General features: G+C 43.4%; 1 protein-coding gene across 6 annotated transcripts in view; it reads left to right on the plus strand.

Moving 5' to 3' along the window:
• SRC (SRC proto-oncogene, non-receptor tyrosine kinase) overlaps positions 1-23,909 on the plus strand; it is a 167,788-nt gene that overhangs the window by 138,671 nt on the left and 5,208 nt on the right. For 4 of the 6 annotated variants that reach the window (XM_031954053.1, XM_031954051.1, XM_031954052.1 and 1 more), the window contains 9 exons: positions 3,438-3,470; positions 5,130-5,228; positions 5,950-6,053; positions 13,114-13,263; positions 14,229-14,384; positions 16,869-17,048; positions 18,328-18,404; positions 20,461-20,614; positions 22,181-22,312. In XM_031954053.1, the coding sequence (XP_031809913.1) occupies positions 3,438-3,470; positions 5,130-5,228; positions 5,950-6,053; positions 13,114-13,263; positions 14,229-14,384; positions 16,869-17,048; positions 18,328-18,404; positions 20,461-20,614; positions 22,181-22,312 (1,085 nt within the window). The remainder of the gene's footprint in view (positions 1-3,437; positions 3,471-5,129; positions 5,229-5,949; positions 6,054-13,113; positions 13,264-14,228; positions 14,385-16,868; positions 17,049-18,327; positions 18,405-20,460; positions 20,615-22,180; positions 22,313-23,909) is intronic. The other 2 variants (XM_031954055.1, XM_023507323.2) reach the window with 1 other exon arrangement.

Below are 23,909 nucleotides of genomic sequence, written 5' to 3' on the forward strand. Positions count from 1 at the left end.
CTTCTGCTCCTTGCCCCCATAGCCTATGTATTGGACAGCTGGAGCCAGACACTCTGCGTAGCTTCCTCCTTACTCCGCTTTTACCAGCCGACATAATTTTTCTCAGTTTCTAATCTTTGAATCACAAGACCAGAAATAAGTTCTTTGGGGCTTCCCTGTTCTCGTGAGCCCCCTATGGAAGGCCTCTGGGACCCAAGCTTGACACACATTGCCTGCTAGCCTGGCAGCTGTTTGGGTGGGTTTGTCAGGCAAACAAATCAGAACAAGGCTACCCTAAAAGTCATTTGTTAGACTCATCAATCTTGATGTCCAGTTATTTGTAGGCAAACATGAGTCACCTAGTCTGATTGTTGGCATGTCGGGCTAACATGATTCATCTATTAATGGCTGCCCTTGATGTAACTGCAAATAATGCTTCTGACCCATTCTGAGGAGGGTCTAGTCCTGGTCTGGCCTCCTATGAAAAGAGAAGATCAGCAGAGAGCCTCTTACCTGCTGCTGCTTTGTGCCCAAGGATCTGCATGGATGAAGTCACTGGTCAGGGCTGGGGGCACAGCCTGGGAAGGTCCTGTGACTTGAGCATCAGGAACATTAGACTACAAAGTGGGAATGGCTAACGTGAGCTGGCTGCTTTAAGTCTGCCTTACTTCCCCCTGATGTGAATACCTCCTATAGGACCCTACATCTAGACCAACTAATGAGCTTGGTTCTGGGGGGATTGAAGAACACTTCTTATGACTTAAGTTCTTTTCTTTAGGCAGCTCAGAGAATTTTATAGGACCATTCTTCTAGGATGCCCCCAACTGTCCCCACGAACAGGGCTAGTGAAGCCTAGAGAAGAATAGTTGGTGTTCCTTTGTCTGGAAGCCATCCACCAATCTTGGCTTCTGGCCTTTTAGCACAGACAGCTTAGAATCAAATATCCTACAAACCCTACAGAGCTTCATTTATTATAGCAAAAGTTATTGACTAGATAATGGGTTCTTTATCTGGGGTCCTTGAAGTAAAAAACAAAACAAAACAAAAAAAAAAACAACCTTTATTTCCGTTAACCTCTAAGTGAAATTTAGCATTTCTTTCAATTATTTAATAAACACTATTCTGAGAAGTGGTCTATAGGTCTTACCAGACTGTTAACAGGGTCCACGTTAGGATAAAAGCTTCTGAATTAGAACTTATCTGAGCTTCTGTTTGGGTATTGCTTTTAGCATATTCTTTGGAATTAGAATAGAATTTGTGAGCTGGTGGATAATTGAGTCTCTAGCTCTTCCAATTTGAATTGGGCCCTCACAAGGACAGTGATTTACCCAAGAATGTCTAGTGAATTAGCAGAACCAGGGTCAAGAACTCTGGTCTTTTGACTCCCAGCCTAGGAATCTTTCTACTATACTACACTGCTTCAGTGGTAGTGGGTCTTGATCCTCTGAAGGTAGATTTTATATATATCACCAGTTAAGTCTAATGAATAAGGTGGCCTAATGCCTTTTATTACTTAAACCAAAGTACATGTAAAATAGACACTGGCTTTGTGCACCCAATTAGAAAGTCATTGTACCAGAAGAAACCTTCCTTGTCATCCACTCTTACCCTTTGTTGTACAGATGAGAAAACAAAGACTCAGTGAGATTTCAGGATTTGCCGAACAGCTAATAAGTGGGATTTGAACCTAAATTCAAAACCTCTTACTCCAAGTTCAGCACTTTTCAGCCCACCACATGTCTCCAAATACCATTCCAAAGAAGAGCCTTTTTCGGAACAATAGTTTCCTTATTGAGACAAATGTTCAGCCTCCTGAGGGGACATCATCGCTCCTGTGGGTATACATATTCTGGTATGTAAATGTTGAAAAATGATTCAATATTCTGTAGTATTACCTCAGACACTTGACAGCTGGTCTTGGGCAGAGCCAACTTCCTGTATTAGAATTTCCCAGGTCTGGGCTCAGTGAGCACAGAAACCTCACACCTGGATAAATTTCCTTGCCCAGGCTTGGCAAAGGTAAATCATGCTGAACTGGTGAGTCTGAATGCAGGTATGCTTCTCTTTGTGACCATGTCCCCTCCCCCATCGGGCTGATAACAGGCATTCCCTCCTACTCCCATCCCCCATACTTGGGATTCTAAAAATGGCCCCTCATTGGGGGCCAACGAAAGGGAAGCCTTAAATTCCAAGCTGGGAGGCCCAATGCCAGAGGCTGATTTAGACCAGACTCTTGTCCGTCATTCCATTTGGGAGGGGCTGAGCTGGACAGATCTACTTCCTGGCATCTGTGTTCTGAGACCAGTCAACTGGTGAGAGCGTCCGTCCTTCATGTTATAAACTCTGCCATCTGCGTACATGTCTTGTGTCTCCCTAGTAGACTCTAAGCTCTTGAAGTCAGGCGTAATTTTTATTTTTGTCTTTGTGTCCCCAGCATCTAGCACCAAGCCTGGGTATGCAAAAGGTGCTTAAATAATACTTGTTGAATTGAATCAAACCTCTTTCCTCCTTTCCTTTGGAGACCTCATGTTTTCCATATAAAAATGGGAATGGTAGTATTCTCCCACCCTATTTCATGAGGATTTAATGACAGTTCTGATTCATATGTATGTGTTTACATATACATACACACATATAGTCACATATATGAATGCATATATTTATATGTAGGTATATACACATGTGTATATATGTTCATGCATATGCACATGTATGTATGTGTGTACATACATGTGTATGTCTGCTTCTATCTATATATGTCTGTATATAGATAGCTAATACTGGAGCAAAATCCTCCTTCAGATATCCTTGGGACACTAGGTGTTCATGGTAATTGGGGTACAGGAGTACTGGACTAGGACCTGAGAGATCTGAATTTTAGTTTCAGTGTTGCTAGTCTGTGAGATCTTGGACAAGTCATTTCCCTTTTCTAGGCCTCAGTTTCCTTGTTTTGCCTCCCCTACCTGGTGTGTTATGGGAATCAGATGTAAAAGTGCCTTTTACACCATAAAGCTCCTTACTCATGATTTCCTAAGAATTTTATAGCTAAAAAGGCTTGTGGACTCTTTTAGGGGGAGGCTCGTAGCGTGTGAGCGCAAGCCCAGACCCCACGGAGGACAGTGCTGAGAAGTGGGGGCGTGACTTGCCAAGGGTGACTGCAGTTACTTGTCGAGGCCAGCCTCCCCTGCAGGGCAGGCTCCCACCTCCCTGTAGAGCAAGCTGAGCACCTGCACTCCTTTCTGTCTTCTCCTCTCCTCTCGGACCCCTGCCCGCGCTTCTTTTGGTTGCTTTGGCTGTGCGCTGGCCTCTGGCGGATGCCGCGGCTTTGGGCTGTTTCTCTTTCTGTTCCCTCCCCTTTGCTCTCCTGTCATCATCATTCTGCTTCTTTTCTTTTTCTGTTCTCCTTTTTTTTCTTCCTCCTGCTCCCCTGTTGTCTATCGGGATTCCCTGTGCTCCAGCCAGACCTGGTTCACATTCAGATGGCTCCAAAGGTACTTCTCTCCTCCCCCTCCCCCTTCCCAGGGCGCCTGGCTGGGGCTAGGGTAAGGGCTGGGGCCTGGGCTGGGCTGGGTCATGGCCACGCCGAGGAGACCCCAGCTGACGATGTCCCCTTCTCCCATCCTGGGGAGCACCAAGCAGAGAACAGCAGCTGGCAAACATAACTCATGGACCATCACGGAGGGCTGTTCATTAATGAGGGAGAGGGCTCTGCCCGAGCAGCCACTGTGCCTCCTAGGGGAGAGGGAGCAGCACCATAGTGATGAATCACACGTCTGTGTCAGGGGCAGCACAAGGTGGCGGTGGTGGCTGGGTTTGGAAAGTCAGGATCAGACACATCCTCTTGTTTTTCTCATTTCTGACCTTTGCTAGACATTGTGGTTGAGTGAATGTAGTGCTGGGCCGGGCTCAAATCCTGCTTCAGACAATTCCTAGCAGTATGACCTCAGTGAGCCTCAGTTTCCTCATCTGTAAAGACAGAATAATAGCAACTACCTAACAAGTCTGTGTGAGGCACAGACTGAGATCATGTAGGGAAAGTATTTTGCAAGCCTTAAATTGCTATATAAATCTTGGATAATCCTGAGGCTCCAGAGTTGAGGTTCTCAGACCTCTTCCCATTTTCCTGGTGCCTGTATCCGAAGATTCTTCTCCTCTCGCACCCTTCAAAGGGTGTCTGTGTTTGCTTGGGAGGTGTGTGCAAATGCCTCTTTCAGGTGGGAATTTCCCAAATCCCTTGCCATAGAGCCAGTATGAAGCCTACCTTCCAGGAGATGGCCCATTATGCCCAAGTCTGGGTCCTGTCCCCAGAGGATAATGGCATCCGCATGGAGATAACCTGGAGAGCCCTCCAAGTGCCCTGACTTAGGTCTGTCTGCTCCAGCCTTCCCTGGACAAGCAGAGTGGAGAACTTGGGACATTTGGGATCTGGTTAAGGGGCCAAAGAACTAAGATTAGGAGTCAGGACCCAGGTTTTGGAAACCCAACTCTCCCACTGAGCAAACCACTTCTTTTTCCTCTGTAGAATGAGGGTATGATTTGGATGGTTCCACCAGCCATGATGGCCTATGAGTAGGGTTTTATGCTGCTGGTGGTCCCTTATTCCAGGACCCAGCTTCCCACAGCCTGGGAGCTGCTGTACTTTCCTCTGTAATAGTCCTTTCTGGACCCAGGCACCCCCCTCCCCAGAGGACTGGCCTCTAGGCTTTGCATTTGACAGTTATGCAAGCCCCTGCCCCTTCCAGGAGGATGAGGCAAAGTCAGATAGGCCTGGCTTCTCCTTAGGCTTAAGGCAGATGGCTCAGGCCAGACTGTGCCTGTTCCCTTGGCCACCTCTCTGGCTTTCAGGAACCTGATCTAACATATCCTGGCTCCAGACCCAGAGCCTGGAGCAGCTGCTTGTGGTGTTTCCTGATTCCTCTGTGTTCTAAGGCAAGGTTCTATTCTCTCTTAGCTGTCGTTTTCTCCTCTATAAAATGGAGAGTGGAGAGCTTTACTTAAATGGTCTCAAAGCTCTCTCCCACTTCTGACATTCTCTGCTCCTGTCAGTCAGAGGGCAGCGCTGTGGGGCCAGAGAGAGTTGAGCATTACTCCAAGAACTCCCTGGACCTCCTAACTAATGGCTCCTCTTCTCTTTCCTTCCCTTCCTTCAGAGAAGGAGACTGGTGGCTGGCCCACTCACTCACCACTGGACAGACTGGCTACATCCCCAGCAACTACGTAGCCCCATCTGATTCTATCCAGGCCGAGGAGTAAGTAGCTGCACTGCACCCCCTCCTTCTCCATTCCATCCTTGCTCCCTGTGCCTCCTCCGGTCCTCGGCTGGCTCATGTGGGCCTGTCATTTCGGTGTTAGTGGAAAGAGCAGTGGCCTGAGAATAGGAAGATCTGATTTCAAGTCTTACCCCTACTACCAACAGTTTATACTACTTATATAGTAAATATAAGTATACTTACATAGTATAGTTTATTCTATTTATTCTTTAGTTTGGTCTTCTGTGAAAAGGGAGATGATACTGTCTATCTCCCTGGGCTATGGCAATTGCAGCTTTTGATAAAGCATAAAACCCTACAGAAACGAGATCTGTTTGTCACTAATTTGCTGCTCATCTCTGCCAGGTTCTTAGGAACAGGAACCCACTAGCTTCAATTCAAAGCAAGATTGCTTTTTCCAGAGATCAGTGCTAGATAAAGAATCCGAGGGCATGGGCTTGAATCTATGCTTCCTGCCCAGAGAACCTTAGTCAAATCATTTGAACGTCTATCTCCTTGTTCAAAGTGGGAATGGGTTGATGGGATTGTACTAGAGACCACCTCTAAAGACCCTCTTCCTACATCCTAGCATCCTTTCAGTGACACTGGAGAAGTCTGATGCAAACTTAAGTCCTCTCTTTTTTGAAAAGATTTTTTTTTTAATCAGCAAAAATCAGAAATTTCTTTCTCCTTCCCTTCCCCTCCCCGACCCCAAATTAAGGTGGTATTTTGGCAAGATCACCCGTCGGGAGTCTGAGCGGCTGCTGCTTAATTCGGAGAATCCCCGAGGCACATTTCTGGTCCGGGAAAGTGAGACTACCAAAGGTATCCATTCTTCCACCCCCTGCTCTGGAATCCTGGGATTATAAGGGCCCTTGTAGGGAGCTAGGGACAATCTCTAGAAACAACTTAACTAAGCACCACCCATGTTAATCTAGAGGTCCCATCAACTTGCAAGGTCCTTGGGCTTAGGGTCCAACTCTCTACATTTGAGTCCCAGTTCCCTCTCGTTCTATGATGTGCAGCAAGTCCCTGGCCCTCACTGAACTTCAGGTTTTTTGGTCTGGTGAATGGAAATAATATATGCCTTACTTACATTTCAAGGTGATAAATAAAGCACAGAAATGTAAAGTTGGAAGAGACCTTAATCGTCATTTAGTCCAGCTTCTTTGTCAAAGGAATCCCACCTGAAACATACCAGATAAATGGTCTTCTAGCCTCTGCTTAAAGACTTTTGGGAGGAGGAATCACAGTTCCTTTTTTAGACAACAGAATGTCTGGTATCTAGTTGTTAGGAAGTGTTTTCCTGCTATTCAGACTACTTTTGTTTCTTTGTGATTCCTACCCTTGCTCTTGTGGTTTGACTTTCTGGGTCTCTATAGGAGTTTCACCCTCTTCCACACAACACTAGCCCTCCAAATACTTAAACAGGTTCAGTTGTGTGTTTCCTCCAGTCTTCTCCAGTCTAAACCCCATCAGCTCCTCATGGAGCTGCATTCAAGCACTTCACTATCCCAGTGACTGCCCCCCGGATGTTTTCCAGCTTATTCACATCTTCCCAGGACAGCACTGCACAGAACTGGCACTAAAGTTATAGGCTGCCAGTTATACAGGGCAGGCCAGGCTCATCACCATAGGCTTTCTCACCATAATGCCCAGTGACGCATTAGCTTATCTTAATGGTCATTCCACGCCCTGTTGACTCATGTGGACTTTGAAGGCCTCCTAAACCTTCTGTTCTTTTTCAGTTCTGCTTTCCATGCACTGTCCTTAGGAACTCAGTTTTAAAAGAAGCAGAATTTAGTAAACATTTATCCCTTTTAAATTTCATCTTCCTAGATTCAGCCCAATGTTCTAGACAGGGATCAGCAAACTACCATCTGAGATTCTTTGCCTGTTTTTGTAGAGCCCGTGAGCTAAAAAAATAAAACAAAAATTTAATAGAGTAAAACTTTATTTTCAAATATCAGAATTGTAAGTTTAGGGACCATATAAAGACAAGTAGCATATTAGATTTGTTTCTTAGATCAGGCGGTGCCCAGCCAACCCCTGCTCTTAAAACACTGGTAGATTCTTAGATCTTTACTTTTACTCAGTGTGTTATCTACTTGGCTTTGTGACAACTGTGCACAGGATAAACATGCAGTTTTTTATGTCTCTGAAAAAATGTTTGAATACAGGGTCAAACAGATTCCACTGGAAACTTCCTTCCAAGCTGACATTGAATCATTGACCTTTAGTCTTCACTCAGGTCTGAATCCATTTAATTGTATAATCATCTAGGCCAGTGACTTCAAATACAAACAGAAAATGAAACTCTGCAGGGCACACACATTTAGAAAACCATGAATTAAACATTATCTTTGTTGTATTATCATTTCATTTATTTTGTTCAACATTTCCCAGTTATTTTTTTAGTCTAGTTTGACACCTGAACTAGCCTATACCTCTCCTTTTCCATCAGACTAGCATGAGATATTTTCTCAAATAATTTGCAAGAATTTAGGTAAACTTGACCCATGTAACTCTCCTGTACTACCTACCTCTAATATCCTGTCCAAAATAAAAAAAAAAAAAAAAAAAGAATAATCTGGCATGATTATTTTTTCTTTTTAAAAAGATAGTTTTACTTATTTATTTATTTATTTTTGCATTACCATAGTTTTTTTTTTTCATTTTCCTCCTTGAGAGTCATTCCATATAATGATTGTATATTTTTAAAGACAAAAAAAAGAGGAAAAAAAGTCAGCATAATTGACCAGTACATTGAAAGTCTGATAATATGTACAATGTGCAACATTTGAAGACCTCCCACCTCTGCAAAGGGGTGAAGTGGGAACATTTTTCTTTTGCTTCTTCCTTATCCATTTTTCTACATTTACTGTTAATATTGTGTGTGTGTGATTCTTTCCATTTATATTGTTGTCATTGTGTATATTGTTTTCTTAACTGTTTACTCTGTATCAGTTCATGTAACTTTTCATACTTCTCTAAATTCATCACATTCACATGATTTGTTCTTAATAAAGTCATATTACTTCTCTGTGATTACTGTTTCTGTTTCCAGATGTTCCCTATCTATCTCTTTAATAATCTGTTAAAGAACTTTGCTTGGAATTGAAATCAAGTTGGAAGCCAATGATTTTCAGACCTTTTTCTCGTTTGTTTGTTTGTTTGTTTTTTAATCAGTACATTGGTTCTTCTCCAATCCTGCAGTATCTTTTCCACTCTTCATTATATTTAAATAACACACATACATATATCCCTCCCAGTTATCCCTTTCACATTATAGAAGGATTAGAAGTACTGGGGACCCCCCTCCCCACAAGCTGTATAAAATTTTTTGGTGTAACAGGAAAGAAATCTGAATTTTTTTTGGGGGGGTGGTATTTATACAGAACCTTATTGTAAAATTTGGGTTAAGTATTTGGTCATGGCTTCTGGGTCATCTGCTGACTTTCACATGTCTGTTGAGTGTGGGCGGCTTCTACAAAATATTAAAAATTTTCCATTTAATTTCTTAAGCTGACCCTCATGATGTTGAAACTCTAGTGAGGAAAGTTGTGATGTGGAAGAGATAACTCTAATACATATATTTGTACACCAACTATCAGGACAATTTGTTTTGCTTAATTATGCATATTTCTTATAGGAAATTTGTTCCCCGCCCCCCCCCCCCTCCATGGGGAAAAGGAGAGAGAGAGAAGGGAAAAAATTCTATTTATTTAAAAAACAGAGAGATAGAGGGTGCTACAGATAATGGAATGTTGCATGCACTTTCAGATGAGGTCACTATTAGCAATTTTATTTTGTGACAAGTGATCTCAGAGTGGTGGTAATCTGTAAATATAAAGGGAAACTATCAATGGGAAACACTAAATAAAACTTAAAAATACACATAAGAAATATCACTGATGGTGGGTCAGCAATCACATTCATCAACTAGATGACCCATAAAGTTCCTTCCAATTCTGAAATTTTCAGCTCTAAATGGAAAGTACTATTCAGTCATTATTCATTACTTCAGTTCAGTTCAGCAAAGATATATTAAATACCTATAGTGTTTGGTGGCAGGTTGATGATCTATCAACAACCTCCTGTTGCCTCTTGGAGCAGATAGAAAATGCTCTATTTGACATTCAGAGTACTTTTAACCTGGCCCCCTCCTACCTTTCCAGTCTTCTTATACCTTACTCCCTAACACGAGCAAGCTCGTGACATTCTGGCTGTTCCACAACAAGACATCCCATCTCTGGGCTCCAGCATTCTCTCTGGCTGTCCCCCATGCCAGTGAATGCTCTTCCTACTCAGCTCTGATTACTGACCTCCCTGGCTTCTTTTAATCCCAAGTAAAATTCCACTTTCTACACAACAGGGAAGCCTCCCTCTTAATTCTAGTGCCTTTCCTCCACTCATTATTTCATATTTATCCTATATATATAGCTTCCTTTGTATATATTTGCTTTCATGTTGTCTCTTCTATTAGACTGTAAGCTAATTGAGAGCAAGGACTGTCTTTTGCCTCTTTTTGTATCCTGCCTTTTCCCAAGTTTAGCACAAAAACAGCACCTCTTAGGAGCTTAGTGTTTTTTTTTTTTTAAATTGTTTTTTCAGAACACTGTGCCAGGCACTGGGTATTCCAAGATAAAAACAAAGCAATCCCTACACATAGATAATTTAACGCCAAGTCATTTGAGGTGGGGGAGAGGACTGACCATTAGGATGATCCAGGAATGCTTTCATGAGGAGGTCACACTTGGTAAAAGAGGGGGATTCAGAGGAACAGGGACAATGAGCGCACATCTCTGAGCCCCAGCTGGCCCAAGTTCCCCATGGTATCCTAGTGCTCTTTTAGGGGATGATTCATGATTTCATCCTCACTCTCCCCTTTTTCTGTAGTTACCACAGCCACGACAGCAACTCTGATCTCCCACCTCCAGGGCTGCTGCAGATCACCTGGGCTGCCTCTCTCCCCCTTCTCTATTACACTGTTGGGGCCACACTGATCTGATTTGAAGGATGCCTGGCCCCTTCATTGTTTCCTTCAGCCAATCAGCAGAGTGCCAGGCTTCCCATGGGAAGCCAGGCCTGGCCCTGGCTCCAGCCTTCTCCCTAAGAGCTGTGTGGAAAGTGGGTCAGGGGGCTGGGAATAGCCGGGTTACCCATGACAACCGAGGACTCGGGCCTCCCTCCTCTGCAGAGCCTCTGGCACCAGGACGAGCTAGAGACAGACAGAGCAGTTTGTATGGATGCTCAGGCGGCTCAGGGCCCAGGGCTTGCTCTGTGACTGACTGTCCAAGTGCCTACCTTCTCAGAGTTTCTGGTTGGATTAGATAGCTTCTGGGCCCTTTCCAGTTGTGAAGTTCTGTGCTCCAAGGACCCTCCCAGCTGTCACATGCTGTGTTTTGGTATAAGGTCTCTCTTAGTTTCAGCAATCTGTAGTTAAGCAGGTGGCCAAGTCAGACTCTGAGCTCAGTTTTCAAGAGCAGCACATCACTCCCTCCTCCAGTGACCTAGAAACCTGTCTCCCAAAGCTCTGGTATTTCTAACCTCCCGGCTTCACCATTTACTTTTGTTTTGTGGACAGAGAAATTAACCTTTGGAATGGAATGTAACTAAGAACCAACTTAATAGTTGGTTTGCAAAGCATTTTTTCACCTTTGTCCTAGTCCCACCGGGTTTTTTGGGGATGATGCCTTCTGGCCACCTAAGCCCCCGACCAAGAAAGGTTTTCTGGGGAGGGAGAACCATGACTGCCCCTCCCTGCACCTAGCCGAGAAGGAGGGGTGAATTTCCTGTCCTTTTCTAAAGGTAGATATACAGGGACCATTAAGCTAGTGGAATGTGGCCCCAAGCCTGGACTGGGGACTAGGGCAAGGATTTCTTGTTAATTTTTTTTCCCGGGCAGACTTCTGGGCTTCCTTACCACTTATCCAAGAGGACAGGTGTAGATGCTGGGTGGGAGGGGTGGGGTAAGCAGGATACTCACTAATTCTCTGTCCTACCCAGAGTAATGATAATACTAACTACTGTCCTTTCTTCACAACCCCCACTACCCCATCTTGTTCCTCAGGGTTAGTAACATAAGTAACATTATCCACATTTTATTGAGGAGTAAACTAAGCTTGGAGAGATCATCACTTTCTCTTGATCATGGAGTCAATCAATTCCTGTTGCACCAGAACCCAGACTTAAAGTCTAGCTCCATTTTACTACTACTTCACTGCCTTATTAGATCTTCCATATTGATAGCAGGGAGCAGTGGTCACTTTTTTAAAAATAAATGTTATTATGACTTTTGCTTTAACATCACCTACATTTCCCATTACATAGCTCTTCCATGACATGGCAGAGTTATCACTTATGATAAAGTATAAGAAAATAGAAAGGAAAAAAAATCTGCAAAACTGACAACAGATACAAAAATGTCTGACCTAATAATGCAGTATTCCATGTCTGTGGTTCCCTCACATCTGCAAAGAAGCAGGAGAGTCTCCCCACTTCTTTTAAATAGTATTTTATTTGTTTTCCCCAATTACGTGCCAAGAAAAATTTTTAGCACTCATTTTTTGCAAGATTTTTGAGTTCCAAATTTTTCTGTCTCCCTTGACTCTTCCAAAGATGGTAGGCAGTTTGATATAGGTTATACTGGGCTATGATATAAAACATAATTCCATATTAGTCACAGTTGTCAAAGAAGAGACAGATCAAAAGGGGAAAAACCATGAGAATAGAATAAAGTGAAAAAATATTCTTTGATCTGCATTCAGAGTCCATCAGTTTTTTATCTGGTTATGTGTAGCACCTTCTTTTGGGAATCCTTTGTACTTGTCTTGGTCCATTGTGTTGCTGAGAAGAGCTGAGTTTTTCATTGTTGATCATGATACCATGTTGCTGATGTTGTGTACAATATTTTCCTGATTCTGTTCATTTCACTTTATATCAATTTATACAAAGCTTTCCAGGCTTTTTGAAATCTGTCTGCTCAACATTTTTTCTTGCACAATAATATTCCATTATATTCATGTACCACAGCTTATTTAGTCCTTCCCCAATTGATGGACATTCTCTCAATTTCCAGTAGTTTGCTACCAAGAAAAGGGCTGCTATAAATATTTTTGTACACATGGGTTCTTTTTTCTTTTTTATGATTTTTTTGGGATACAGACCTGTAAAGGGCAGGAATGAAATGAAGGGTGGTCCCAAGACCTCCCAAGAAAGCTAACCAGGATATTACACAGACCTAGTAGTGCAATTGGCTGGGTTTTGTTTGTTTCTCTCTTTAAAATGACTTGGTATTTTATACTTTCAGTGTGGCAGTTATTATTATACACATTTGAAAGATAAGGAATCTTAAGCCCAGGGAGGGGAAGTGATACAGTGGAATTAGGACTAGAACTAGGACTAGAAAACCAGTTCTTCTGACTCATGGCCCTGTTATCATTCCACTCAAAGGCTCTGTTTATCAAGGGGACACAATTCTAGTGATCTGATACAAAGGTTGTTATGCCTAGAATGGAATGAGGACCAAGGATGAGGGTCTCCCCACTTCCTTCACTCCTTCATTCCAATCTTTGTCTTTGGGTTTGGACCAGCAGATCCTCCATACTCTCAGGAGAGGTGCAACAGATTAATTGTTAGTTAGCCCTCGTCTTGGCCACAGCTCAATACCCTGTCCTTTGTGTGCTTGGAGTCCCCCTGTCCCTGCTTCTGGGAAAGGGGGTCCCCTTTTAGGATTCCTTCCTGGAGCTGACATCTCTGAGAGCTCAAGTGGAGGGAAGTGTATGATCCCATTGTTGTCCTGAGATGAGAAGGAGTCTGGGTTCCTTGGAAGAAAGAGGTCCTGCTTCAGTAACCTGTTGTCTCCCGGGACTCTTTTTTGTAGGTGCCTATTGCCTTTCTGTCTCTGACTTCGACAATGCCAAGGGCCTCAATGTGAAACATTATAAGATCCGAAAACTGGACAGTGGAGGCTTCTACATCACTTCCCGCACACAATTTAACAGCCTGCAGCAGCTCACGGCCTACTACTCCAGTATGTTTTTGTTGTGAGCTAGTCAGCTATCCCATTGGGATGGGGGTGCCCCTGCTCTGCTCTTTGGCCAGGCAATGAGTGTGTGTGTGTGTGTGTGTGTGCATGACAGACAGAGACATTCAGACAGACAGAAACTGGGGAGGGAGATGGAGAGGGAGGGGGCTGGCAGTTTTATCTTGGCAAGAGGGAGAAGTGGGGAGTCTTTGATGGGTACTGAGCTGTGGGTGAAACAGGGGTAGGCAAGGAAGCCAGAAGAAACCCCCTTACATTGCAGAGACACTGGCATCCCACAGGTCAGTTGGCTGGACTTGTCCCTAGGAAGGCTGATGCAGCTTAGGGAGGAGCCATGAAATCCCCATGGTTATGTGATTTCTTGCACATCTGCAGATATGTGTGTGTGTATGTGTGTGTTTGTGTATATTTCTCTGGGTGCCTGAAAGTGTCTGTGTGTGGCTGCCTGGGTGTTTCTGGGCCTGTGTGCGTGTGTGGGGGTTTTTAACTGGCTCGTACATGCATGGGCACATGTATGTCTTTCCTCATATCTGCTCGCAGGTCCTGGTGGGTTTGTCACCAACCAGACAGACCTGTGTTTGTGTAGATTGCCACATGCACTGGTGTCTGTCTGCACATGTTGGATGCAGATACATCTGTGTGTTTTCTTGTAAGATTACATATAATTTCATATGTGTGTGCGTCTTTTTGGAAACTTGCCTGCATGTGTTTTTGTGCATGGGATTTGTGTTCTGGGTTTGTGTGTGTATGCACACATGTGTGCATGTATGTGTGTGCACACACTTAGCAAAAGGTGGAAGAAGAAAGGGTCCTTGGGCAAATACATTTTCATTACTTCAATCAAAATCTTGAAAAAGCTAAGGAACAGAATATAGGGTGTGGCTATCCTAGAGTTTATTTCTCATCAGTTGTTTGGCCTTTCACACTTCCCTCTTTCCCCTTTCCCTTTCCAGAACACGCTGATGGCTTGTGCCACAGACTCACCAACGTCTGTCCGACGTCCAAGCCACAGACCCAGGGCCTGGCGAAGGATGCCTGGGAAATCCCCCGGGAGTCCCTGCGGTTGGAAGTGAAACTGGGTCAGGGCTGCTTTGGAGAAGTGTGGATGGGTGAGAGCTCTCTCCTTCCTTGCTTCCCTCCCTCCCTCCTTGTCTTCTATCCTTTCTCGTCTCCTTCCCTTTCCGTCTCTGTTGCCGGCTGAGCCTCCTTTTTGGCTGGCCATTTCCCCACATAAGCCACAGGAGAAATCCCTGAAGCCTGCACCTTAGTTGGAGAATATGAACAGTGTTCCTTCTCTGCTGCCCAGGTATATGGTTTGATCTTCTAATTCAGTCAGGGCAGATCAAGTCAGCAAAGCTGTATTAAGTTCCTACTGTTTGCAAGAACTAAAAGGGGACATCCTGTGAGTTCAGAGGCTGGCTAGTCCCTGAAATGAAGGAAATGAAATCAAGCTGGCTGGGAAATGAGACATGCACACAAGTCAGTGGGCCCAGTCCTGTCAATCATATCAAGATCTCGCCTGATCATCTTCCCTTTACTCAAAGCTACCCCCCTTCATACCTCCCTCCCACTTGAGTGGATCTTCTCCCATCATAGTTCTGCTTACATGACTTCTGCTACTGTTCCAGATGAACTGTTCCTTCTCCTGACCCCCACAACAATGACTAAACTTCTTGGCTGACATTCAGTGCCCTTCACAATATGGTTCCATCCATCCATTCATTGAACACTCATTTGGCATATACTGTGCAGAACACTGTCCTTGGCACTTGGGGAGAGGGGAGATATGAAGCTAAACTAAAACTGGTCTCCATTCTTGTGGTATTCCCAGGCTAGAAGGGAGATGAAATACAAACACAGTCAGCAACAAACAATATCATTAATTGTACATAATGTTATATGACATATTAAGGAAGTACAAGGTGCCATGTAGAGATTATTATTGATGAGGAATCAGGGAAGATTATATAGAACATGTTCTATTTTAAAAGGACCATAAAGTAATTCAGTAGGTACAGAAGGTAGAGAAGGGAGATAAAGAAGGTAGGGAAAGAAGAAAGAATTTGGGACTGGAAAAAAAATGTAAAAATCTGGGCTTTAAAATAAATTAAAAAAAAAAAAAAAACCACAAAGGGGTAGAAGGGATGATATTTCAGGCATTAGGAACAGTATAGGCAAGATGAAGAGTTGAGAGTGTAAAGGGCATATTACAGAGGTGGAAATTGTCCAGTTGGTTTTGGAAGAAATGGATGTTAAATAAATATGTGAAGGTCCTTGAATGGCAGGCTAAAGAGCCTGAACTTTTTATTGGAGAATTACTAGCAAGGTTTGATCAGGAGAATACTGTCACAGTAGTGCGGGTTTGTAGTAATGAAGACTTATACCAGCCAATTTGCTCAATTTCATTTGTGCTTAGTTTGATGTGTCTGTGAAGTATCCAGATAGAGAAATTGTAGAGTCAGGTGGAGGTGCATATCTGGAAGGCAAAAGAAAGGTCAGATCTGAAGGACTGAAGAATCTGCCTCAAGGTGTTGATGATAATGAATGAGATAGAGAAGTTATGGCAATTAATAAAATGGTAAAGGGAGAGGGTATAAGGAGAGAAGAAAGAAAATTCTCTTGAGGAAAATTATCATTAAGCAGTGAGGAAGAAGATGGGAAAGAAACAAAGCAGTTAGAAAAGTAAGAAGTGAAAATAGGGTGGCTCTGAAATCCAGGGACAAGAGAAAGTTTTCAGTAAGAGGGGATGCCCAACAGTATCAAGGTGCAGAAAGGGCACAGAGGATAAGAACTGGAAAAAGATCTTCGTGATGCAGTGGTGTTAGAGAATAGGGTCAGCAGACTGAGGAAGTTGGAGGAATGGTTGCAAGGAGTTGAAGTGGGGTTATTAGGTATAGACAGTTTTTCTCATATGTTCAGCAGTGATGGAGAGGAGAGAGATTGAATTGGTTAGTATAGAAAGGTCAATGGTCATTTTTAAAAGACATTATAAAAACTCTGCATGTTGTAGGCAACTGGGAAGGAATCAGGGGAGGAGAAACTAACGTTGCCCAAGAGAGAAGAATGGCTACCACAGGAGACTGTAGGGAGGGAATAGGATCAAATGCCCACAGTTAGAGGGTCACCTCCTCTTCTATCATCAGAGGGAAGAGGAAGAGAGGGAGTGATGATGCTGAAGTCTGAAGAGTAGAAGAGGGAAATGAACTGATGGCTCTCACTTAGGATGGGGCCTGTCTTCTCTAGAATTTAATATCTAGTCCTACAGTTCTGACTTCCTGCTTGACATCTTCCCTTGGGGGTACCAAACTCATCTCAAACGCATCATGTCCAAACCAAGACTCCTAATTGTCCCCTTGAACCCATATCTTCTAACTTCCCTATTTCTTTTCAGGGTTTATCTGTGTTTGAGATTTCAGAGTCAATCCTGACTCTTCATTAATTCTCTCTCCCATCTACTTCATCATATCTGCTCCATTACTGGACCTTGTTAATTCCACCTTTTCAATGTTTCTCAGATTTCCTTTTCTGAGGAGATCAGGTGGGCACCCTCAGGTGGGCACTTTTCCCTGAACCCACTGCTTCTCGATTCTCAGGGACCTGGAATGGCACTACCAGAGTGGCGATAAAGACCCTGAAGCCTGGCACCATGTCCCCAGAAGCCTTCTTGCAAGAAGCACAGGTCATGAAGAAGCTTCGGCATGAGAAGCTGGTACAGCTGTATGCTGTGGTGTCTGAGGAGCCCATCTACATTGTCACAGAATATATGAACAAGGGTGAGCTGTGCAGGGCAAGAAAGGAAACCTGAGGGCAGAGAGCAGGCCACGGGGCAGTTAGGCTGGGTGTGGTCACAGTGGATGAACTGTGGGAGGTGATGATGGGTGGAGAGGTGAGTCGATGGAGCAGTTGAAGAGGCAGTAGGTCTGGGTTTAAGGCTCTCATCCTTCATTCAGTTATGTAATGTCAGATGAGTTCTTTCCTCAGTTTCCTTGCCTGTAAAATGAAGATTGGACTAGATGGCCTCTGAGATCCCTTCTGGCTCTAAATCCATAATTTCATGGTCCATTTTGGCCTTCAGTTTCCTCATATGTAAAATGGTGATTGAACTTCTTTTCTGTTGTAAATCCTCTGATTTTAGGAGGAAATACAAGGAAACTCAGTTTGGACACTTAATAGATGACATTCACAGAACATATCTTGACCTGTATAAAGGATTCATTTCCCCTTCCCCCACCAAATAGATTTGAAATGAACAGTGAACCAAGTACTGGAACAAATTGTTTTCATTTGCTGCTCTAAATGGGAAGGTTTTGTTGGACTGCCAACTGAACAAAAGGCCCATCAACAAAACATTCTGAGAACCTAACCTGTTTGGACCTGGCCCAGAATTGCTTTATGTGTTAACCCTAAGACCACATCACAATGTCCTGACATTCTCCAAACTGAACTTCAGGCAATCTTCTCTCCCTCCTCAGCCTCTCTATCTCATGTCCTAAACTCCCTCAAAATTTCTTTAAAATAATGAGCACCCCAGGGCATTCACTTGATTTTCATATTCCCTGTCTTGGCACACGAGCCCAAAAGGATCTTAGAGATGCAAGGCCTCATATTACAGGGGAAGAAGCTGAGGCTTTGAAAGAAGTGACTTGGCCAAGGTCATGCAGCTATTTAAGGCCAGGCAGGGAATCAAACCCAGGTCTGCCGTCTGCTTTGCAATGCCCTTTTCTACTACACCTGGATTCAAATTACAGAGCTGCTGTTTTCTAGCTCTGTGGTCTTATGAAACAATAATTTTCCATCAGGACCTTAGTTTTCCCATCAGCAACATGAGAAAGTTAGATGATCTCTGTGTTTCCTTCTAATTTTCCACTAAGGAGTCATGAAACTGACACCTCAAAATTTACCCTCTCGTAGAACCCCTTGTCCAGTGCTCCTATTGGTTTCCCTGTATTAATGGCCAAGGCGAGGACACTTTTCTTGTGTTTTGATGGGTAAATATTAGGGTGGAGAGGCTCCAGGCCACCTCCAATTAGAGTATGCTTCTTCCTCCCACAGGGAGCTTGCTGGACTTCCTTAAAGGTGACATGGGCAAATATCTTCGGCTGCCCCAGCTGGTGGACATGGCTGCTCAGGTGAGCTCAAAGAATAATCCAGAGTCCAGGGCACTCAGACTACTGGCTTGTGGGCTCTGCCAGACACTGCTCCATTTAATGTTTAAGCCCCTGTTTCCTCCTCTTCTCAGGCCATTCTAGGCCAACATTTGTCATTCTGCTCTATACTTGTAAGATTTATTATTTGGACCATTCATTTCAACTGTGTCTTAAATTTCTGAGCTGAACTGTGACTGCTGGGTTGGCTCATGGAAGAAATCATGAACATGTTCAACATATTGACTGGTTGAGAGGGATGGTAGTATTGCCAAAGAGGGATGGTCTTAGATTCAGAAGACCTGCCTTTCTGCCCTGGTTTTGCTATTTCCTAACTGGATGACCTCTTCTGTCGATCTCTCAATATCCACATGTGTAAAATGAGCATAATAATATTTGCTCTACCTTCCTAAAAGGGGCTACTAAGTGCTAGACAAATCTGAAAGTGCTTTAGAAATATGTTATAATTTGTGGGGCAGCTAGTTAGTGGAGTAGATAGAGCACCAGCTCTGAAGTCAGGAAAACCTGAATTCAAATCTGGCCTCAGATACTTAACACTTCCTGGCTGTATGACCCTGGGTAAGTCACTTATTAGCCCTAGTTGCCTCAGCAAAAAAAAAAAAAAGTTATAATTTTATAATATTGTTATAATTGCTATTGATTCAAGCAATCCATCATTAAGTATATATTAAGCACTTACTGATTGAATGGAAATCATATAACAAGTACTGTACTATAGGGGATTCAAATATATATGAGGTACCTATTCAAAGGGAACTTACAGTCTAACAACAGAGCAACAGAGCAAACCCTTACTAATTGATTAATGAAGAAATGGGGCAGTCTGAGCTTAGAAACCCTAAGTTTGAGCCCAATTCTGTCGCTGACTTGCTGTCAATTGCTTCTCCCTGGGACTCAGGTTCTTCCATCTTTAAAATGAGACTTTAGACTTGAAGGATTTCTTTTTTTTTTCTTTTTAATATATTTTATTTTTCTAAATACATGCAAAGATAATTTTCAACATTCACCTTTGAAAAATTTTGTGATACAAATTTTTCTCCCCTCCTCCCCCAAATCAGCAAGCAGTCTGATATAGGTTAAAACATGTACAATTCTTCTAAACATATTTCTGTATTCATCATGTTGCACAAGAAAAATCAGATCAAAAAGGGAAAAAAAACATGAGAAAGAACAAACAAACTACAACAACAAAAAAGTTGAAAATCCTATACTTTGATCCACATTCAGTTTTCATAGTTCTCTCTCTGGATGTGGATGGCTCTCTCCATCACAAGTTACCTTGAATCACCTCATTGTTGAAAAGAGCCAAGTTCATCACAGTTGATCATCACAAAATCTTGCAGTTACTGTGTACAATATTCTCTTGGTTTTGCTCACTTCACTCATCATTAGTTCATGTTAAGTCTCTCCAGGCCTTTCTGAAATCATCCTGCTGGTCGTTTCTTAGAGAACAATAATATTCCATAACATTCATATACCATAACTTATTCAGCCATTCTCCAACTGATGGGCATCCATTCAGTTTCCATTTTTTTTTTTTTTTTTTGCCATTACAAAAAGGGCTACCACAAACATTTTTGTATATGTGAGTCCCTTTCCCTCCTTTAAGATTTCCTTGGGATATAAGCCCAGTAAGGACACTGCTGGATCAAAGGGTATGCACAGTTTGACAGCCTTTTGGGTATAGTTCCAAATCGCTCTCCAGAATGGTTGGATCAGTTCACAACTCCATCAATAATGCATTAGTTAGTTAGACTTGAGAATTTCAGAGGACTTTGGGCAGTCATTTTATCTTCCTGAGCCTTACCTTCCTTTTCTATGAAATACTAGGGTTGGACTAGGAATTTAGGGATTCTTCCATCTCCAAATCCTGAAAATAGGGCATGGAATATGTACTAACCCCAACCTCTCCCCTGGGATGGCTTGCCGCTGGCTACAATTAACTCTGTCTCTTTGCTGAGTCAGCCAACACGACCCATTTGGCTCAGGGCTCTCTCAGAAACATGATCTTTACCCACAGATTGCATCAGGGATGGCCTATGTGGAAAGGATGAACTATGTCCACCGAGACCTCCGGGCTGCCAACATCCTGGTGGGAGAGAATCTGGTGTGCAAGGTGGCAGACTTTGGGCTGGCCCGGCTCATTGAGGACAATGAGTACACTGCCAGACAAGGTACGAAGGTCCCCGGGAAGGAGGGTGCAGGGGACGCTTCAGCTCTGCTACCCACTCAGCACATGACCTTGCCCATTTGGTCCCCTCCTTTATAAAATGGGCATAATAGCATCTCTCCAGTTTACCAATAGGACCCTGGCCTTCCAGACAGGTGGTAGTCAGGGGTGGTGTCCTGGAGGACAGGACATCTGGTCTGATTTTGAAGGAGAAGCAGTTATGGATTGAGAGGGGGGAATGGAAGGTTAGGGCAGCTGTGGCAAATGCACCAATGGGAAGCAAGTTAGAGAGCAATGTAGATTAGTGAATATGAAGTCAGAGATTTTGGTTTGAAGCACAGCTACTTACTAGTTGTGTGGCTGCGGATAATTTAGCTCGTGTCTTTTGGCCTGTTTTCTTCTTCAGCAAGTCGTAGAGTTGGCTAAATCAACTTTGAAGGCCCCCCCCAACCTTACTTCCCCACGTCCCTAATAAATTCCCTAACTCACCACAGGATGTCAGGCTAGTCAAGTAACAGGTCTTGTGAAGCCTGAAGGAGTTGATGGATCTACAAACACTTTGAAAAACACAAACTCTGTTCCAAGGTGATATCTGCACACCACTTGAAGCTAGTCATGATCTGGGAGGAAGAACTACACTTGGGAACCGTATCTGCCATACTGCTATACAGGGAAAAAGATACAAGGGTGCAACAGCCCCAGTCCTCAAGGAGCCATCACAATCTAATGGAGAGAGACATTATGGACATATATACATATAGATAATATACATAGAAAGGCTAGGTATGAGGTAACCTCAGAAAGGAAGGTGCTAACAGCTGGACTGGAGGCTGGAGCAGTAAAAGCTTCCTGCCAAAGGAAGTGCTTGAGCTGAGTCTTGAAGAAAATCGGGTATTCCAAGAGAAAAAGGGAATAAGACATGTAGGATGGGGAACATCCACAACAATGGCATAGAGATAGGAGAAGGTATCTAGTGAGCAAGGATAATTAAGTCCTAGAATGCAGGAGGGAATTAGTCTATGAAAAGACTAGAGGGGTAGGAAGAAACCGTGTTGTACAAAACTGAATGCCAAAGAACTTTTTACTTGATTCTGGAGGTGATAGGAAGCCAGTGGAGTTTATTGAATGGGAAAGAGGGTGACATGGTTAAGTCTGTGTTTTAGGAGAATCTCTCAGTAGCTTGGTGGAGGACAATTTGGAGAAGGAAGATCCAGGAGGCAAAAAGGCCAGTTAAGAGGCTATTGCCAATAATCCATGATACATGATGAAAGATTGAACTATGGTGGTTGCTAAGTGGATGTAGAGAAGGGGACATTTGCATGAGATATTTTAGAAAAAAAAATGACCAGATTGAGCAACTGTTTAGATACTTTGCACAAGTGGGAGTGAACAGGCAAAGAAAGCTGTGCTGGGGCTATACTGGGAGGGAGCTTGGGCTAGGTGCCATGATGCCCCTTTCAACTGTGAGTGTATGCTTCTATGATATCAGTATAGCCAGGAAGTTCCCAGCTTAAGTCCCCCAAGGACAGAGAAACTTCTCTTTCTTTCCTTATACACATCTCTCCTTTAGGTGCCAAATTTCCCATCAAATGGACAGCCCCAGAAGCTGCCCTATATGGCCGGTTCACCATCAAGTCTGATGTGTGGTCCTTTGGAATCCTGCTGACTGAGCTGACAACCAAGGGTCGAGTGCCATACCCAGGTACATATAGACTGCAGGGTTCTGGGTGGGTGGGGGGCAGTGCCGTCAGGAAGACTACAAGACTACAACTTGCCAACTGGCACCCCAGGACCGGCACACAGACAAAAATTCAATAGGTACAATGTATTTGAGTATCTGTGCTCTTGGTTGACCTGGTTTCTCTGGTCACATAATTCCCTTTATTCTTCTCCCACTCAAAAGCTGCTCCTGGCACTCTTGCTAATTTAGAAAACTCATGAGTGAGAACAAGCTGGAACGTGATCTCGCATGAGAGAAGTTGCATTTTTACAAGGGGCAATGCCTTAACCTAAGGGAACCTAAAGGAACAAATGAAAACAAATTGTGGGATTACAGGTATCAGCAAGAACAGGGTGGAAGTGAGGATGAGACTGCCCAGTGACCTTCATGTACCATATTGTCCTGAATGTGGGCTCCACCTAGGTATGGACCACAATACTTTTCTTTTCCACTTAAAAAAAGGATCATTCTGAAAATAAAAAAAATAGATACTTTAGGGAATGCATGATTTCAGTGAAGCATGTATTCTTCTGTTGACATAGTCTTGTAGAAAGTCTTTATGGATGGCTACGAACAGAACAGTGTATCCTTTAGTGGTCAACATTGAAAATAATTTATTACTGTGAAAGTTGCAGAGGAAGATAGTTGAAAAAGGACTGGGAGCTGTGCATAGTCTTGAGTAGTTTCCACCAGGCATCACTGGCAGATTCTCAGACCTGCAATATGCTCCAAAGGAGGAAAAATCAATAAGGAGGAAATAAGACTACTGATTTAACATCCAGTGTTGTCAGTAGTTGAGTGGCAGGTGGGCAAAGACCAATTGCAATGAGATTATTGACCATTTCCAAATTTTCTACAAGCCCTATTTGAGGAAGAAAGGGTGGCCCATATTCAGAATAGTTGGGCTAATGCCCCCAAGCCCTCTCATCAGTTGTGAGCTACTACTCCTCAGGCCCTGAGGAAGGATGGCTTAGTTCTGGGGATGCCCACAAACAGGGGCTGTAGCCTGGGAAGTACATGAGGAAGGAGGAGAGGCAGTCAAGAGGACTGTGTGGCACCTGGAGCAATGAGATTCTCACACAGGCCTGATACCACAGGTGAGGGAGGTGATGCTCACTATGCTGTGCCTGGGTCAGAGCAGATATTGTGTTCAGATTTTGTGTTCAGGTTTGGACACCAGATTTTAGGAAAGACATTAGCAGGTTTGAAGAATGTTCAGGGGAATATGATAAAGATGGTCAGGAAATGAGATCATACTGTAAGAAAATCAAATGAAGAACCCAGGGGTGTTAGCTTGGAGAATGAAAGACTTTGTGATTATCTTTATCTTCAGTTATTTGAAAGGCTGTCCTTTGGAAAGAGAATTAAATTCGTTTTCCTTGGCCCCAGAAGGCAGGACTAGGACACATCGGCAATGCTGTAGAGTCAATTCCTTTCAAGTAGATTTTTTCTAGAGGCTTCTCTTCTCTGACTTCATCTCTGTGATTCTAATGGACTCAGTGTCTAGAAGAAAGGAGAGAGCTTCCCTCTCCTGCTCTCCTACCTCCTTCAGTCTTCCTCCTCTCACCTTCACCCACAG

This window comes from Sarcophilus harrisii, chromosome 2, assembly GCF_902635505.1.
Source record: "Sarcophilus harrisii chromosome 2, mSarHar1.11, whole genome shotgun sequence".
In the NCBI taxonomy this organism is placed as follows: Eukaryota; Metazoa; Chordata; class Mammalia; order Dasyuromorphia; family Dasyuridae; genus Sarcophilus; species Sarcophilus harrisii.